The 20,695-nt window shown below is 42.8% G+C and overlaps 1 protein-coding gene across 1 annotated transcript in view; it reads right to left on the reverse strand.

Annotated features, from left to right (window-relative positions):
* Positions 1-8,720: 8,720 nt before the first annotated feature.
* Positions 8,721-20,695, reverse strand: part of gdap2 (ganglioside induced differentiation associated protein 2) — a 67,818-nt gene continuing 55,843 nt past the window's right edge. Inside the window, exon 14 of the mRNA XM_080753204.1 lies at positions 8,721-11,309. Coding sequence (XP_080609330.1) covers positions 11,271-11,309 — 39 coding nt within the window. The 3' untranslated portion in view covers positions 8,721-11,270. The remainder of the gene's footprint in view (positions 11,310-20,695) is intronic.

The raw sequence follows: 20,695 nt of genomic DNA on the forward strand, positions 1-20,695 counted from the left end.
GAACGCTGCACCTCATTGGCTAAAGGCCTTTGTATTGTCGGTCATTTTTTTGAGGAGAATAAACTTGACCTATAAAGTTTTGGCATAACATAACATACTGGTCTTGTCTTTCAGATGAGCCCACAATAATAAGTCTTGCAAAAACAATAGTGCTCCAACACCTGCAGTACTTGCACCTCTAATTACTGAGGGATGGGATAAAAGGTCACATTGTTCAAGTCCAGTGGTTTTTCCACAGGTGTGGTGGCGAGGCAAGGCATACTGACTGGTGTACCATGAAATGAGCTCATCATCTGTGCCTTGAACACTTGCTCAAAGGTTAAGAAAACCTGAGGAGAGGAATTGACATTTTGCTTAATTCAAATGGTATTTTCTAAATGTTTACGTTTCTTAATGAATCTTCTAGTCAAGCACGTCCTTTGTTTTTGCTGTCTGGCGGGGATTGAGCACAATGTTTCCGAACAGTTGATTGTGTGCAGTGTGAAGTTGGACTCTGCTTTATCCAAATGTGCCTCGGCACCAAAATGATTTTGCGTTCTGTTCTACTATTAGACACCATGAGAAAACCCTTCAATGTTCCCACAGTAAGCTTCAAACTCAATCTCGCAGCCACTCTCACACTCTAGCCAAGGGCAGCCAGGTGTGTGTGTGTGTGTGTGTGTGTGTGTGTGTGTGTGTGTGTGTTATACTGTATCTATTCTACAGTATATATCTGCAGGTGTCCGTGTATGCAATAGCCTATTATGCATGTGTCTTTTTGTGTTTTCTATTGCTTTAAAGTTTTTCCTAATAAAGTAGTTGTTTATTAGAACACATTATTAGTATTATTTTCTCTCGGTTTGTCTATGAAGGTCCCTATGTGATCTTTATAGGCCTAGCCAGTGCTTAATTTGTGGGGGAGCAAGGGGGGACACGCTCCCTCGCCTAATTGGACCCGGCACCTAGTTTATTGGATCCGGGACCTTCCCTGTCATCAAATTAGTGCTGTTTGGTCATTTATGTCTCCATCCTTCCAAATAGAGACCTTTAAATTTTCATTTCATATTTATAGGTGACTGTGACACACAATAGACAAGCTACAGTATATACACACATTTGGTGTCATAGAATTTCAATTTTGTTAACAAAATATATGGGCCTTGCTGTGTGTCTCTTTCTGTCCATCTGTGTGTGTGTGTGTGTGTGTGTGTGTGTGTGTGTGTGTGTGCGTGCGTGCGTGCGCGCGTGTGTGCGAGAGTGCACACGCGTCTGTCCCTTTGTAGTCTTCATAGCTCTGTGTGTGTGTGTGTCTGTCTGTCTGTCCCTGTGTAGTCTTCATAGCTGTGTGTGTGTGTCTGCCTTGTCTTCATAGCCCTGTGTCGTTTGTCTGGCCGAATACGTGAGCCTGTTCTTTCTATAGCGCTCCATTTGGTCCACCTAATCCCCTCCCGTCACGGAGGGAGGTCCGTGGAAGATGAATGTACTCCTCCGCACACTGCTGGCTCCTTCACGTACAGCACACACACAACAACAGCATCCCCATCCTCCCTTTCAGCCCCTTTAATCCATCTACAGTTCATCAAAAGATTAGAGATAGACAGGGGGGATGATGAGAGGACGTGCAACATGGGAGGAGAGATACAGAGGAGGGAGGGGGGAGGGGGCACTTCCTGGAATATGACTCTGAGGGGAGGGTGGGTGATTGGGTGAAACACCTGCTGTTTTTCTCTATACCTGCTACCTCCATGGTAACCTCGCATCACCAGTCTTTCCACCTTGGACGAAAGCCTGCTATTCGTTTACAACAGGCCATCTGATCCGGTTTAGGCCATCTGATCCGGTTTAGGCCGGATGGCATCCTAGACTGGATGGCATAAGAAAAGAAGCGACGTTGCTTTGTCTTGGTCCCCCCTGTTTGTTTCCCCAATCTCTATTTAAATTCTAGAGAAGTGTAGTCTTGACAGTCGCTGCGAGTTGGACTTAAAGATGGATATACCAAACAAACATTTAAAAAAATAAGCAAAACTACGCCGCATCAAGGGTTTTATTGGGTAGGTACTGAAATTATGTCCTTGAGCGCAGAGAATTGTTTTCGGTTAAAACTGAATCCGGTTTGGTAGTTCCGGCCAAAGCGTTTTGACAACAAAATGATGTAGGACACCATTTTGCTCCCGACCGGATCAGAAGCCCGAAATTGGAAGTGATCCCAGGCTACCTCCATGGCCTCCAAACTATAATAACAATATCGCCATATTCTAACTATTTCATCTCCTGTGAATGAATTTCCCTACTTGATCTACACGTCACATAAAAGCAATCTGGCTTACCATCGTCAAAGAAAAGTTCCTCTTCTCGCATAGCATAGAGTCTGTCTGCTTTTATGTAGTCTCTCAAGACTACATAAAGCATCTGAAGTAGCAGATCTACAAGCTATGATCTGGGGAAGGTAATATGATTAGATTTGTATTGATCTGATGTATTGTACATATATGAATAGTATACTACTGCTTTCCTAGGAAAGATTAATGAATATTGTTGTGCCAGTGAGGTAAGAAACCCTAGGAGGGCTTATATGAGAACCTCACCGAGACACTAAATTACATGACATACAATTAGAATGTATTAGTGTCTAAAAACTAAAATCAAATTAAATCATTTAACACTGGAAGTCAATGGAGAGGCAGATTGGGCTATGATAAGATTATATGATACTGACATCCTAGTCAGACCTCTATTGACTTTGCAGTGTGCTCAATAAATGTTGAGCTAATTGGTCCAGCTCCCGATAAACTTATAGATGAAAGAAAAAAAAAATACAAAGGGCACTTTGAACAAAAGGCTAAAGTTTCTCTTTCTTCTCCTTTGAGCTATTGTATGATGCTTTGAAGAGTCACGTTTTTTGTTGTTGAATACAGCATATTTCACACAGGACTCTCTGGTTGAGGTCTAATGCCATGCTCAACTGTTTGTGTGACTGTGATGAAAAAAATAAATGACAAAAGTAATTATATATCAGGTCACACTTGGGAATTAAAGTTTATTTTATTAATATCAGTGCATTTCTGTATTAAAATTGAGTCACCCCCTCCCCCACCAACAAACTTCTAGCAGCGCATCTCATCGTAACACGTCATTGTATCTTATATCTATCTAGTAATCCTGTCTGTGTCTGTGTTTACACCCATAGCCAATCATGGGCCACGGGTACAACCGCAACAAAGCCACCAAGCCATGCCATAAAACAGAGCTCTTCAACAGGGGTTCTGGGACCCCTAGGAGGTCCTCAGAGTTACTACAGGGGGGCCACCAAATCCTTGTGTGATAGGATCATGTGTTTTACATTAACCATTTGAACCCTGGGATCCCTATTCTTAGTGGAACATTAGCCAAAAATAGCACATCTACAATTGGCTATTTCTTGGCAAAGAGGTTTGTAGACCGAAAAGAAGAGCAGACTAAGTATTTGACGGTTCAAGTGGTTAAATGTCTGAAAAAACAGGATGACAGTGCCGTCAAACAAGTCTAAGATATATATCCATGAACATTTTTAATCTGCAACACAATTTTATACAATATGTAGTGGGGATCCCTGTTCATTTCTCTCTCTCTCTCAGCTAAGGGGTCCCTGGCCTGAAAACGTTGAAGACCCCTGCCGTAAAAACAAAAAAATATCAATTGTCTGGAACTTGTTCTCTGCTGTTGTCATCTGTTGCCGCTTGTAGTCATGGCTGACAGTTCCCACCTAATGTCATGTGGGAGTTCCGAGTGCTCAAGGCCATACTGAATAACTGCCATCTTGCACAACGTCTTCATGGTAGGATTAAAGTCCAAGATGTACAGGTCATCTTTAAAGAGGACAACACGATCTCCCACCATGGAACAGCACATCCTAATGCATGGGCCTTTCCCCTTGGGCTCAACCTTCTTCCAAGAGAAGGTCTCTGGGCTGAACTTCCAAAAATCATTGATTTCAGTGTGCCCAAATAAATACAGCTCACCATTGTAAGCAAAGGCTGAATGACACATGTATCCTTCTGAAGGAAGCCGAGCGGAAGGTGTGCTCAGCCAGCAGTTTGTCTCTGTGTCAAACACTCTGATGTTGTTGTGGTATTTGTAGTGACTCTCTTGTCCCCCCATTACAAACATCTTCCTACCTATGATGGTGGCAGAGTGACATTCCGAAGGTGGTGCCAGAGTGCCTCTGGTGGTGTCAATTAAAGACCAGACCATTGGGGTGGTGTCCAGCTTGTAGATATCATTGGAGCTGTATTTAGTCGACCAGGTGAATCCTCCAAATATATACATGATCCTCCCCAGGACACAGGCTGAATGACAACACCGCGCCTCCGGAACAGTCCCAGAAACCTTGGGCTTGAACCAACTGTAGATGTTGACATCAAATGCATAAAGCACGTTGCCATAAGGGGCACCTCCCCAGATGTAGATGATATCCTCTATCAGCATGGCTGTGTGGCCCCAGTGCGTAGAGGATACCTCAGGGAAACGCTCTACTGTATCAATCGTCACTGGGGGCAAATCCACCCAGCTCAAAGACACTGTGTTGAAGACGTGCACATCAATCTGATCGTTGTAGTTGCGCTTCCCTCCAAAAGAGTACAACTTGTGCCCAACTGCCACAAACGCATGGCTGTTTCTCCCTGGTCCTTCTCTCTTTTTTGTCACCGTCCACTGCAACATCGCCGTCCCTGAGTCTCTCTTTGTCTACCTACAGTATAACACTAATGTCCTTTGTCAACTTCCCTGTACCATCTCATATAGGCTGAATAGAGCTTTGGTCTGACGACACACAAAACACAAAGTGTTGCCATGAATGCCAAACCTTGACCCTTCAAATTATGATTTCACAATTATGATTATAATATGTTGAATCTGCACTTTTGCTGCTGCTGCAGGCCACACGGCTCTGCAGCAGCAGCTCCAGCAGTCTGTCCATGTTGAGAGGAGTGGAATGGGAGCGGGTTGTTGCCAAAGTTCACACCCCTCGCGGCTTGGGAGCTTTTGTTTGCATGGGTAAAGGTACGGTTTCATGACAGTACACTTCACTGGTACACGGTCAACTAAAAGGATACCTCAAAAAAGCTTTTGTGCTTGTTTTGTTTCAATTGGGGTCCTTTTTAACTCACAACATAGAATGACAGACAAGTAAAACACAGTGCTATGTAGAAAAAGAAGAAAACAAAAACTGTAAAACACAGTGTAAAATAAATGGTATTTGGTGAGGATAGGCTTTGTTATCTTTTACCAGTTTCGAGTGTGTGTTTGTATTTGCATAAGAAGTGTTTGATTTTTTTTTATTGTGTAGCGAAAATAGTGTAGCAACATTTTGATAAAATACCAAAGTATTGTATTTACACTACTACTGTGCTGTCTGCGGAGATGCGCTTTACACAAGAGGTCTCCCTTCGCCTCCCTTCTGCATTGCGCAGTGACTGGGGGCCGTGAACTTCGGCAACAACCTGCTCCGATTCTACTCGGCATCCATGTCACAGACACCTAATTATACACCAGTGCAGCACCTTAGCCACATCCTATTGTGCAATTTATTGTGTATGATTAAATATAACTAGAAGTTATATATCGCAAGATCGATATAACATCGATATATATTGGTTATACATTTGGCTTTAGCGATCGGAAAATATAGAGAACAATGACCTTCAGAATCTGTGCTCTTTTATAGGAATATTTGTGGATGTTTTCTCAAATTCCAACCCACACACATTTGAAATAATTTATGACCAGTTGATGACCAGTTTGGTGATTGAATATGTACAATGAATGTTGTTCCAACAGAACAATACAATTCTTTTATTTCTCCTCATTCGACTGATAAAGAAACAAAAAGCGTTTTTAAATAATAAAGGAAATCATTTTAATTGAGTATATCAAAAAAGGAAACAAAAATATAACCAAACTGATGCTCTGCTAATCAAGTCATTGAAATGTCAATCTCTTCACAATGTAGGCTACTTTGTAGACAAGTAAACCTCTATTTAATTCAGTTTTAAATCATAACAAAAAGACAAAATATACACTTTTATATTTTAAATCTTACTGTATATTATATACATTGCACATGATCACAGCATAAAACATCACATTGAAGATAGTGTGTGTGTGTGTGTGTGTGTGTGTGTGTGTGTGTACATTGTTTAAGCCATTCAGCTGAACGCAATTCTGTCACTTTAGATTTGAACCAATTTAACCATTATTTTATGCTTTAACTATTAAAAAATAGCAGATATACTGAGTGCCGCGCTACGAGCTTGTAGATCTGCTATTTTTGAAAAATCATTAACATTTGTGCAAGTCTTTGAATATTTTTGACCCGATTATCTAAATGTCTTCTAAAGTAAACCCTTCTTCTAAATCAGTGGTTCTCAAACTTTTTCATGTTAAAGATTCCCAAAATTACATGTATTTGGCCAAGGACCTCCATCTCAAAATATGTTGTTCCAGGGACCACCCAGAAGCAAATATTTGAGTTACAAATGTTCGCTTATAAAAAGATATATTCAAAGACTTGCAAAAAAATTATAATCACGATTAAAAAAATAAAATAAAAGATCTACAAGCTCGCAGCGTGGCACTCTGTGCCGTGCTGTGAGCTTGTATATCTGCTATGTTTCAATAGTTAAAGCATTAAATAATTCTAGGCCTCTTAAAGACTCTTTGCCATAACAGCCAGGGAGCCACGGACCACCAACCCAGAGCAGTAGAAAATGTTATATCGTCGCTGTCGGGCAGAAACCTCTTATCTCCATACGTTTTTGTGATCTTCCTTAAATGAATACCCTACTTGATCATACTACAGCGTCACAGGAAAAACGCATCAAAAGTAGCATGCTCGAAACGCGGCATGAAGCTTGTTGATCTGCTACTTTTTAAATTTGAATCCTGAAAAGTGAACAGTTTTGGACATATGAGGTTTCCACCTGACAGAGACGACATGACATCATGTTATATATCTGTAGGTCAGTGGTTCTCAACCTTTTCAGGCAGCGACCCCCCAAGAGAATCCTATTTTAACTGGGGACCCCCACCCTGACGAGCACTAAGAGGCATTACATTTAGTATAACACGGTTCTATTGTGAAAATAGCAGAAGTACATGCTCACAACGCCTTGCGTTGCCAATGTCATTTCAGAGGTATTAAAAAAGTCCTTAAATTGTACACTTCAGAAATGTGCAGATAACCTCTATACACCTAAACTTTGTTTGTTTGTTTACTGTTGAGAGAAAAAAAAGTTTGAGAGAAAAAAAGTTTGAGAGAACTACTACAGTAGTTCAGGTAGAGGTTGCACGTTCAGTCTCGTCTGAACAGATCTGTAGTTCTTCTGTATAGTTGAAAGGAAGAGTTGAAATTGCATTTGTGACGTGTTGCACGCTTGTACATCTGCTATTTACTGAGCACAACACCGGCACGCAACAAAGTACAGTATATACTGAATCATGCTTTAGCTGTCAGAAGTTAGATTCTCGTACCGCTGGGGCACACACACACACACACACACACACACACACACACACACACACACACACACACACACACACACACACACACACACACACACACACACACACACACACACACACACACACACACACACACACACACACACACACACACACACACACACACACACAACCTGCTCGCTCACTCGCTCTGTGGAATATCACGCCGGTCGGCCAAACCTTAATCAAGATCTCTGGACGCGTCCGACTAAACACTCACAGCGGTTCGCCGACAGCTTATCGATCTGTCAAGACTGTCGTGGTTTAAAAATACCCCGGCCAGTGCTACGGGAGAGAATGTCAGATCAAACGTTTCAATGACATCACTCTTTCTTTATGGAAGGGATATCTGAGGGGAAAATATTTAATCTTGGCGGAAAACAACACGAGGTGGCCTTCCTCCTCCTGCCAGCACTTTAATGCGATGATTTAAAGATGTGTGTGACCTCGACGTTATAACTAGAGTGTGGGAATCGCATGCGGTGAGGTTACAGTGCACAGCGATTAGCGTGTGAAAAGAAGCATCTATCAGCGTACCGAAAGTCCTGGCGTCTCTCCCACTGCCCCGGGGTCACGGTGTTATCTTTTGTATTGGAATTCCCATAGGGAAATGGTTTTCTACCCTTTTCACATCAGGGTTCGCTATTTATTCGGCATTTGAGCCACGGACCACCATTGGAGATTTAGCCTCTCAGACCTAAAACTTTAGAATATTTTGTTGTCGGATGAGATTTTGTCCACAATGTCATGCTGTAGAGGGTATGCTCGTGACATCATCAGCATACCCGGACGTTGTGCGGGAACGCCTGCTGAGTGGCAAAAAACTACTCTCTAGCCTTGACAGCCCACACATCCAAACAGAAAAGGCCTATCTGATTGCATTAAACAACGTTAAACTCACTTTGCCAATCACTCAGTTAAAGGGTATAGGGTCCATTTGGTTACCAACTCTCCATCATTTAGCTGGGGACCACCTGGAACTCCCTGAAGGACCACTGGTTGAAGACCACTGCAAATAGAGTAATCTTTGATCGCGTCATGTAACAACTCTAAACAAACCACCCCAGGAATTTGTCAGGTATGTGACTCTTGTTTATTATATTGAGGTACATTTGATAACGTCTGTTTGGAAAAACTACACTTAAATGTCTTACTCTTTGGATAAATAAGTATGTTTTACCGTCAGTTGGTGCTTCATATCCATATCCAGTAAAATCGCAGGATTCATTTGTTTATTCCTGGAACACACTTCTTATATGACCAGATCTAAGATTCCTCTATAGGAATTCCAATACAAACAATAGCGCCGTGACCCAGGGGCAATGCTGCCCTCTAGTGGACAGTGATGTCAGACTTCAGCGCTCTAGGTGGGAATCCAATAACATGATTTCGTATTTCCTGGTAAATTAATGCCCTACACAGTGTCACACAAAAGCGGCAACAAGATTTGCAGATCTACTAAGCTCAAAATGTGTCGCATCGTGGCACGTTTTGCGTTTGTAGATCTGCACATTTTTGTTTATAGTTTGTCGTTTGTTGCACAGCTTGGGGAGGCTACATGCCATTAAGCACATTGGTTCTCAAAGTCCGGGGACTCCACTTAGTATCTAAAATGTTTGAAAGATTTAAAAAATGTTCTTTACATAAAGATTTGTGTTTACTATGAGGGGTCCCTGGCATAAAACCTTTTCAGATGGGGGTTGCAGACAAATAAATATAATTTTGGGGGTCCTTGACATGAAAGGGTTTCGAGAACCAGTGGTGTTTAGCACATGTAAGTCAGCCAACCAGCGCTAGAAAGTATATGGCACAGCGAGCTACACATGTGTTTTTATGGACCCCCAACATACATGACCGCAGTGAACCCCACCCACTTGTTACACAGAAATGTACAACAAAAACACTAGTATTCATTCATTCATTCATTACAGATACCCTGTAAACCTAGGTTTAGTTTGTGAAATTGTAGTGAACGCTGTGGAAAAAAAGTGATTAAATAACAAAACGACATTTTCAGACATGATAATAATAATTTTGAGAGGTTATCCTTCAATCATCTCTCATCTCATCTCTCTCACACACATGCACGCACGCACATATGCACAAAGGGGCAAATAGTGATGGAAAATAAAGTAATGGTAAAGGACTGTACAGCACACATGGAGTGCAGTGGTTGAAAAATCCAGAAGAGATCAACTTCTCACACATACACTGCTCTAAGAGGAGAGATCAGACTGATAATCTGATTGTATTAACATTCCTGAGAGAGAACGTCGTTCTGGATCTGATGTTCTTGAGTCCCTCCATGGTCTTTTGAACGCAGCTATAAGGAATACAAGAGTGTAGTTCGTGGCCATGTTGACACGTGTGTCGTGTAATCTCAACTGCAAGCTCACAACGCCTCGCACTGCGAGGCATTGTGAGCTTGCAGAATGGCTATTTTCACAATGTTTGCCTCTTTCTTAAATCATATTTATCAATTTGGTCAATTTAGTATTAGAAAGGTCTTAAAAGTCATGAAATTGTAACTTAGGTGAAATGTGCAGATACCCTGTATACACTTATACTGTTGTTGGTTGGTTTGTTTACTGTTGAGGGAGAAAACAATGTTGCACATTAAGTTAATCATCTGGGGACCCACCAAAATAATTTGGGGACTTGGGGGGATTTGTGTGGTAGGGTACATAGGTTCTGGAAGGTATGGTAGGACATACATTGGGGTTCTGGTCGCCGGGTACATAAGGTCTAGGCACGTACGCTCTAGTCTGTACAAGAAAGCTATTTGAAATAAAACAGTGGAAGACCATCACTTGTGGTCGTCCAGCACACAGAATAACCTCACAGTACAGGAGACGTCCCAGACAGAGCCATGCACTGTAGAATAGGTCATTCACCAATAGTGATATTTAGTATTCAAATAATTCAACCTCAAAGTATTCAAATAGTCGAATATTTGACAGGATTTCTCTTTTTTTTTCATCCAATAAAAATGAACAATTCTCTGTCTAGTAGTGACAGTTGCATTAGCTGGCTCTTCCTCCATCATGACATCGAGTTTGCCGGCTGGACGCTGTTTTTCCCACTGATAATTAGTTCCGGGAGACGGAACGTGGTGCATGACATCAGTATAGAGCATTAACCAATTCATACACCAGGGTCATTGACAACTCATTCTTATGACTTCCTATCTAGCCAAGCTGTATAAACCATGAAGAAAAAAAGAAAACGACTTTGGTGAACAACGTTGAATAGTGATTTTGATATTCGAATATTCTGTGAATGCCCTACTGAAGAATGCTCTCAACAATCCCCTTGACAAGCAAATGAAAATCCATGATCTTCCTGGAGGGGAGATGGGACATATACCAACCTCTGGGCTTTAAAACGTAGTCCAAAAAAGAAAAGAAAAATGAGGGCAGGACAACGAGCACAGCCTCCAGTAGAATGCCGGTCAAATACCGTACGATACGTCTTCCAGCTCAGTAAGTTCTTCTGACAATTTCTAAAGGTTCACAACCTGCTGTTCAGAGAAGCCAGTCTTTTACCTCTACTGTATACAGTATCTTTACATCTCGTCTTTACATAGGACGTCCTCAGCCGACGGTTTCCTCAGTGCGAGGCCCAGAGCCTTGACAAGCTCTCGGGAGTTGCAGAATCATTGTTAGCAACATGGCGACTGCCAGAAGGGCTTCTGTTGGATGGTCCTTCACCTCCCATCCACAGCGGTGAGTTGGTTCGGGTCGCTCTCTCTCCGGTCACAAACCGTGCTGGGTGGGACTGCAGGGCCCGTTCACCTGAAACAGAGAAGACAAGTTTAGTAACTATCTCGATGTAACTATCTCGATGGCCGCTGTTCTCCTGTAGAATTAACCACTTAAAGGACGACTTCATCCATTTTCAATCTATCTTCATATAATCGGTCCTCACTAAGTGCTCCTCAGAAGATCTCAGGAGTAGGGACGCACCGAATATATTCGGTGGCCGAATATTCAGCGCCAAAAAAACGCATATTATTTATTTTTAATTAATGTCTTTATTTTTAATAATTTGATATTTCTTTATTATGCAATAATTCAACTGTATGGCAAGTTAATATTTTGAGACATATTGAATTTTATTACAAATTTACTACACAATAGTAAATAAATAATTCTACACAATAAATAAATATATGTTTTAAATAACTGATCTCAATATAGACCCTTGTACTTTTTGCCATAGTCATGTAGCTCTAAAATAGCCATGAAAGCAACGGTACAATTTTTTTATATATATAATTAAGAATTCAGCTATTTGAGTATTTGATTTTCGGGCCAAGTGTTTCCTATATTCAGTATTGGGTTTCGGCCAAGAATTTTTGGTACGTCCCTACTGAGCACTTTTTCTAGTTTTATTATGCAATTCCGAGTCAGAGCACAGGTCAGGTAGGTTATTGTGGGCCAACAGTGTTAGGAAAGTCGTTATAGGTCAGTGGAATCTGTAGAAGTTGAGGGGTTAATGTTGACGACGTTTTTGCACTGTGTTCATTTGAGCATTTTGTTAAGAACAAGATACCAATCTTAGCCAATCAGGATGGACTAAATGTCTGTGTCTCGGTTTGCGTGATGTTTGGACAAAATGTGTAGGAGTACCAATGTGAAAAGGGTGACTTACACACCAATCGAACGCTGATTGATTTGAGGCATTTTGTTCAAAGCGAACCACTCCTCCAAACTTTAGATGCATATCTTAGCCAATTCACATAACCATAATGTGTACTGATCTGTGTGATGTTTAGACAAAATATGTCGGAGTAATATAAAAAATTAAGGGAGTGTGTGTGCACACAGTGTCAACCAGTGCCGGAGATTAGCTCTACACAGATGGACACACAGACAGACAGGCAGACGACAAAACATATCGGCCACACCTTCGGTCTGGCAGAGACAATTAAACAGAGCATTGAAACTCGTTATTCCCACCTAATGAAGCAGCAACAGTTGTGCGCACCACTATCTCGCGGCAGAGAATGTGACGAACGGTACGGAGCCTGAAGCATAAATCACTTTTGTAGATGAAAGACCATCAAGGTGAGCCTGGACATTTTGAACGGGACAGGCGGGCTTCGAGAGGCTTTTAACCCATTTAGAACGGGTACACATTAATGTGTATCATTATTTTATGCTTTAACTATTGAAAAATAGCAGATATACAAGCTCACAGTGTGGCACGAGTGCCGCGCTGCAAGCTTGTAGATCTGCTATTTTTGAAAAATCGTGAAAATTAGAATATTGACCCGATTCTATAAGTGTCTTTTGAATCCTTCTAAGATTTTATATGTTTCTGTGTCAGCAATCTGGCCAGCCATCGTCAAAGAAAAGGTCCTTTTCACTTAACTGGAGCTCAGTTAGTCTGTTCTTGAGAGAATACTATGTCAGTGGTTCTCAAACGTTTTCTTGTGAAGGACCCCCAAACTGATATTTATTTGGCCACGGAACCCCATCTCAAAATATTTAGTTCCAGGGACCCCCCAGAAGCAAAATGTGAGTTAGAAACGTTCGCTTTGAAAATACATATATTCAAAGATTTGCACACATTTTCACGACTTTTTCAAAAATAGCAGATCTACAAGCTCGCAGCGCGGCACTCGGTGCCGCGCTGTGAGCTTGTATATCTGCTATTTTTCACTGGTTAAAGCATTCAATAAGTCTAGGCCTAAATGGGTTTTAAAGTGCAACACGGTTGCTGTTTATCACTTCACCACTTTGTTCCAGGAACTCTGCTATCTGTCGGGAGGGCACGACTCATCCTCCTTCCGCCCGTCTGTCACTCTCTCACAAGCTTATCAGCAATAAAACACAGCACACCACCATCGCAAGGTTGAGTAGCTGTGCGTGCTGCGTATCGTGTATTTGTGCGGGTTACTGTATGTGCATGTGTGTGTGTGTGTGTGTGCATCGGTCAGTTCATCTCTGGTCCGAATTTAATCTCATTAGATTCTTATCTGATCCCAACACTCTTCAAGGGGTCCTTGAGGGGGACTTATCAAACTTGAGGTTCTTTACATATAATTATCGTCTCTATCGGGTTGAAATCTCCTGTCCCAAACTTTTCTGAATTCAAATTCAAAAGCATCAAAAATAGCAGTTCTACAAGCTCAAAACATGTTGCTTCGCGCTGCGTTTCACGCCGCGTTTTGAGCTTGCAGAATGTTGATACTTTTGTGTGACGCTGTAGTATGATCAAGTAGGGCGTTAATTTACAAAAAAAGGTTTTCCACCTCTTCTTACCCTGTGGTTTTAAATACTGTATTAATTACTTTTTGATTGTACTTTTACAGCTGCACCGGCGTATATCGGTTGTTTAATCATACTGTACGTGCTGGCATATTTACTCTGTATTCTTTGCTATTGAGTTTTTGTTGTATGACTTGGTGTGAAGTGTACAGAGAGCCCTTGGGGTGATGTTGCACTATAAATAAATAAAAACTGAACTGAGCTGAACGTGTCCACTCTCTCACAGCGCCGAGGCTTCTCAAGGAAGCCTGGCTGGCGTCGTACCAAGCTTCTGATGAGCTGAACGCCTCGCGGGCCAACTGGGCTTAACATAGTGCAGTTGTTTAGTTACCCCGGGCTATCAACACCTCCCACGCCACTCATTACAGAGAGAGGGAAACTACGGTAGATCTGTTCAGGATCTAGCTATCTAACCATCTAACAATACTAGTAAGACACCCGAGGGTGGAATGCGACCTCAGGGTGACATGCAACCTCGCCCTAAAGGGCGAGGTCGCGCCAATTCTTGACAATCTGGCCAACCACAGCGTTTCTCTGACGATTCTAGTTGTTGTCATTCTGGGGGGAGTTTGTTCATGTTTTTGTGAGGGTATCAACCCTAGGAGACACGGGGAGAACACGCAAACTCCACACAGAAAGGCCCTATCGCTCACACCCTAGGTTCGGTTGGCGATAGGGCCTTTCTGTGTGGAGTTTGCCTAAACATGGAGATGTGGAACAGAAGGACTCATATATGGGCATAAAAAGTATGTCATGTGACATCACTTCCTGTACAGACAGTCAGACAGACAGCCATTGACTCCGACCTAACAATGGCTACTGTCTATGACGGTAGTCCCATATGACATGATGTACTAGACTATCTCCATATATAGTGTTATCCACATCTCCATGTTTAGGCCAAACAGATTCGCTCCATTTCTCCATGTATAGGTCCAAATGCCCAACGTTGAGCTTGACAACGAAACGTTCTTAACACAGCAGCCCCCATATTTACTTTAGAAAATATGTTAAATTCTAAGTACGTTTCGAGTACCGGTTTGATACAAGAGCGAATAAGCACTACACTTCTGGAATCATGTGCGTCGACTTAAAGTTGGATCCAGGCCTAATAACTTTATTTGGCCGCCCTGTTGCCACCTCCTTGTTACAATTTCTTTTCTCCAGGTGGATGGACATTCTTTCATGGACATCCTTTCATAGGTGATCTAAGTCCAGCCGCCCGTATCAGATCAGAGGATCAGATCTCCATGTTTAGGCAAACTCCACACAGAAAGGCCCTATCGCTCACACCCTAGGTTGGGTTGGCGATAGGGCCTTTCTGTGTGGAGTTTGCCTAAACATGGAGATGTGGTACAGAAGGACTCATATATGGGCATAAAAAGTATGTCATGTGACATCACTTCCTGTACAGACAGTCAGACAGACAGCCATTGACTCCGACCTAACAATAGCTACTGTCTATGACGGTAGTTCCATATGACATATTGGACTAGACTATCTCCATATATAGTGTTATCCACATCTCCATGTTAGGACTCATATATGGGCATAAAAAGTATGTCATGTGACATCACTTCCTGTACAGACAGTCAGCCATTGACTCCGGATTAACAATGGCTACTGTCTATGACGGTAGTCCCATATGACATATTGGACTAGACTATCTCCATATATAGTGTTATCCACATCTCCATGTTTAGACAGCCAATGACTCCGGCCTAACAATGGCTACTTTCTATGACGGTAGTCCCATATGACATGATGGACTGGACTATCTCCATATATAGTGTTATCCACATTTCGTGTAGCCGCCCTGTACAGGAAGTGATGTCACAACTCGCTGACATCACACTGACATCACAGAGGATACGGAAGGACGGTCACGAGGATACGGAAGGAAGGAAGGAAGGAAGGAAGGAAGGACACTCAAGCGACACGGTTCTTCAGAGTATATGCGACCTTCGGTCGCAAACAATCAAAGGTCTGACTCAAAAGGTGATATCGATAACATTTTTATTGTTATGTAAACGAATAATAAAAAGAAAACAATACGTCCACAGACCTTTTAAAAAAAGGTGTCGATAAAAAGCATCACCTCCTACAAAAAAAAAGAAGATACCGTAATTGCTGGACTATAAGCCGCACCTGAATATAAGCCGCACCAGCAAAAAACAAATGTTTACATATATAATCCGCACCCGACTATAAGCCGCAGGTGTCCTTCCTGCTTCCTGCAAGAGCGCCCCTTGTGGCCTTTAGCTGTAAAAATCTATATATAAATCCTTGTTAAAGACCATTGTAAAAATAACTAACTGGCCGTTAGCTGTAAAAATCTCTATATAAGCCGCACCATTGTAAAAGCCGCAGGGTTCAAAACATGGGGAAAAAGCTGCGGCTTATAGTCCGGCAATTACGGGTATATTTATGCAACAGAGGTGTTGTGATGTGTAGCTGAATGTTATCTATCACACCTTTCCCAAAGACAACATGTCCAAAACAAACATTTTGGGAACCGCCAAAAATATTTAAATGAAATGATAAAAATACAAATAATTAAATAATATATTTGTATAAAAAAGCAAAAATGTACAAGCTCTGAGCTTGTAGATCTGCTATTTATTGAATAGCCAAAGTATAAAATAATGGATAAAGTGGTCAAAATTATTGTGATTAAGCTGGGGACCTCCCTGGAACCACCCTAAGTACACCTGGGGGTCCCCAGTCCCCACAGACCCCACTTCCAGAACCAAAAAATACCGTTGCTGCACCAGTAAGTACCATGACAAAGCTGTACACAACTGTCTCGAGTCTCAATCAAAGAATCCGTGATGAGGAAAAGAGTTGTGAATGTCAAGCCTTCTCTCAGCGGTTCTCCCGAGAGCAGTAACAACTTGACGGGTTCAAGTTACTTTGCACCTCGGGCAGCATCCCAGTTCCAGCAGAACACCAGGCCATGTATGCATCTGTCCTTGGTATGGGCCAACACAAACCACAAGCTCTCAAAGTTTGAAGTCCAATCCAAACGTATTAGGGATGAATTAACAATATAAATAGTGTGGGAACATCAAACCTAATCATGGAAATACCCAGTGTTTTTTTTACCACTCACAACCAGGCACATTTTTGTAAGATTTGAGAAATGTTAACACAATGTTGACAAAACTACAAGCTGACAACTCGTCGCAATGTGCTGCGTTAGTGGTTAACAAAGATCATTAGTCCAAATATTACGGTTTGAAATTATGTACTGTGGATCGTCTCTGTCGGCTGGAAACCTCATGTGTCCAAAACTGTTACTTTTTATGATTTAAATTCAAAAACAGCAAAAGTAGCAGATCTACAAGCTTGCGTCGAGCTTGCAGATCGGCTAATTTGATGCTTTTGTGTATATGATCAGGTAGGGCATTAATTTAGAATATGGAGACGATAGTTGCGACCGTAGGTCGCATTTACTATCAAACCCTGCACAAAGTGTAAGTAGTGTAAGTAGTGTCAGTCCCTCTGTCTGTCACACCTCACACGTCACACTCTTGCCCTGCTCATATCTCCGCAACCGTTGCCCCGATCCATGCCACATTTTGCACACACGTTCCTTGCCTGCCAAACTACAACCTCCAAGGACCCCCGGAGCTCCAGGGACCCCCAGGTCCCTGGGGGACCCCCAGATGTAAAAAATGACCAAATGTAAGTCCGTCAGTCTGTCTGTCACACCTCACACGTCACACTCTTGCCCTGCTCATATCTCCGCAACCGTTGCCCCGATCCATGCCACATTTTGCACACACGTTCCTTGCCTGCCAAACTACAACCTCCAAGGACCCCCGGAGCTCCAGGGACCCCCAGGTCCCTGGGGGACCCCCAGATGTAAAAAATGACCAAATGTGCTAAACTGACCAAATGACCACCCCAACGGGGCTGCTCACGGGGAATTCCCGGGGACCACCGACTCCTGGTGCTCCAGAACGGATGCAAAAGTGGTGGAGCCCCCAGTGGAGGACCCCCTACACTGCAGCTCACATAAAATGCCGTAACTCCGGCTAGGAGCGACCGGGACAGCCGGGCCCGGTACCTATTCGTCCGCCTTGCCGGCGCGGAGACCCCACCCCTCATTTCTCACATGGCCCTCTTCTAGCGCCACCATGAGGCCGATTCTTGCTCCTACAATTTTTGCCCTAAAATCACGCAAATCGGTACACAGTATGTCTACACTCATCCCATCAACATGAATCTCTCCCATATAGCGCCACCTCCAGGCCGATTTTTAAAAACACATTTTTGGACACTGCTCCTACAGATTTTGCCCTAAAATCACGAAAATCACTACACAGTATGTCTACACTCATGTCATCAACATGGATCAGGAAGATTTTGGCAAAACACATTTTTGCCCTATTTGTGGAGATAAGTGACCTACGGTCGCTTATCTCCCGATTAGGGAGTCTTACTGGTATAATAATGTATATTGTACAAGGTCCAAATATTATAGTTACATCCTTAGGATGTACTGTACTGGGCTACAGTACCGTACATCTCCGCTAAATTTACTGGATCCCGAGGCTACATCTCCACAGAAGACAACCACAGGTAGCCAAAGTGATGATGCAGTCCAACCCTTCCATCCATTAAGAAAAAAAAAAGACACCCTGGTTTTCTTTAAACTGCCTGTGGACACCTGCTTCTGTTCATGCGGTAAACAAAAGACATTCGTTTTCACACGTCTACTGTAGGTGGTGCCGAGGGGGCGGACAGACACTCGCTCTGGTCAGAGACACGTTTCTTTTTAGAATAATTTCTCCTCCATACACAACCAGACCTCGTCCTTAAAAGCCCCGCCAAACCCCCTCGTTGACCGCGCGCTCGGTTCCAGGTTATCCCCACATGACCCACATACGGCACACACCAGAACCTTGCAACTTCAAAAGGGAGGTCCGACGGAACAATGTCACTTTAATTGAGGCTGAGTAAGCTGAGTGATTAATCAATCTCTCATTCACGCAGACGTGAAGATAAACACAAGGCCACATGCAGACACACACACACACACACACACACACACACACACACACACACACACACACACACACACACACACACACACACACACACACACACACACACACACACACACACACACACACACACACACACACACACACACACACACACGGGAAACCAAGGACAGAGGAGGGAGGAGGGTCAAGGATACCACCTCTCACTCACATGGACCATTTTATGAGCATTATGTGAATATTTAAACTTGTGGGAGCATAACGGTCTGTGTACAAACTCAGTGGTTCAGAAACTTAAACGATTGCAACCATAGGTCGCAATTTACTATGAAACCCGGCAGATCCTGTCCGTACGTCAGTGAGGCAGTGGGTCAATAACACCTCAACGTCTTTAGCTGACCTGTTGTGACATCACATTGACTCAATGACCAAGACAGCCTGTTCTGGCAATATGGAGATCCCTGATGTCATCAATATTAAGCCCATATTTGGTAATACCCATATATGGACGCTCCATATGGCCAAGACAGAATTCATTTGCAAATCAAGACTGCTGACTATCATAACCTGGATCTCCATATATGAAGATCACAACACTGACCTCATCAAACCCTGGATATCAGTACATGGAGACGACTGGATCATCACCTAGATCTCCATATGGAGCTGACCTCTACATCTGATTCCCAGATGATGCCCTGTTAGGGCAACCACACTAATAGAATCACTTTTATGCCCATCATTAAGCAAATATCTGTGAATGCCCATATTTGGACATTGTGTGAGTCTAACCAGTGTGGTTGACGTGTATGGAGCCGGTCATTACCTTTACATCTGACCTCACAGACTCCATATATGGATATAGCTGACATCACAGTGATGACTCGACCAGCTCAGCATAGGGGTATACATGCCAAAGCAGCCATGTGCACGTGCCCATGTGCGCAACCTCGCCCTTTAGGGTGAGGTCGCTTCTCGCCCTTAGGGCGTCTTACTGGTATATAATTTATTGAAGATATACAAGCTGATCACGTCACGTCATGGCGCCCTGCGAGCTTGTACATCTGCCATGCTTGATCAGGATTTGTAAATAAACACAGAGACATGCAGACTGACATGTATAGACACACTGCAACAACATGTATTACACACTACAATCATTAGCTGATAGTAACTCCAAGTAGGGCTGTCTTCGACACAGGATTTATGAAGTCGATTCGAGTCGCGGGGGTTAATCCGACGCGTCGACGAATCGTTTTATAGTCTACTTTGTGTAAAAAAAAAAAGGATAAAAAAGTGTTGCTTTAAACCACGTCAACATAATAGAATAATACATTAAGAGATGGATTGAATACACAGTGTTTTCGGTGATATCGGTGCGCGAGCACAAATGTTATCTGCATAGCAGTGTACAACCGTAGAGTTATAACACACCGTTAAAACAAATAAAACATCTCCGCTGTTTCAACTCTGCCCCGTCTCTCTGCAGCGTGCAGTAGAGATGAGACATTCGCGAACGATTCCGCTCTCTTGAACGGCTCTTTTAAATGAACGATGGGATCCAGTCCGCAGTCGCGGGACACAGAGCACTGACAGAGTAATGAGTCGGTGTCGAGAACGGATTCATTTCAGAAACTGATCATAAACAGGTGGAGGCACAGCTCCCGCTTGAGCCAGCAGTGTGGACATGTCATGGACGCAAACACAGCGAAACACAATCATTCATCATGGATTACAACACTGGAACAATTCAGAAGCACTTTAATTAGAAAATGTAACTTGTAGCCTACACTTGTGTATGTTAATTTGACTTTAGAAGATTGTTGCGACCGCCAGGGAGCAGTTTACTATGAAAACCTCCACCGGCCGTCCGTCCGTCCGTCCGTCCGTCAC

The sequence above is a fragment of the Nannobrachium achirus genome (assembly GCF_963921795.1).
Source record: "Nannobrachium achirus genome assembly, chromosome: 22".
In the NCBI taxonomy this organism is placed as follows: domain Eukaryota; kingdom Metazoa; phylum Chordata; class Actinopteri; order Myctophiformes; family Myctophidae; genus Nannobrachium; species Nannobrachium achirus.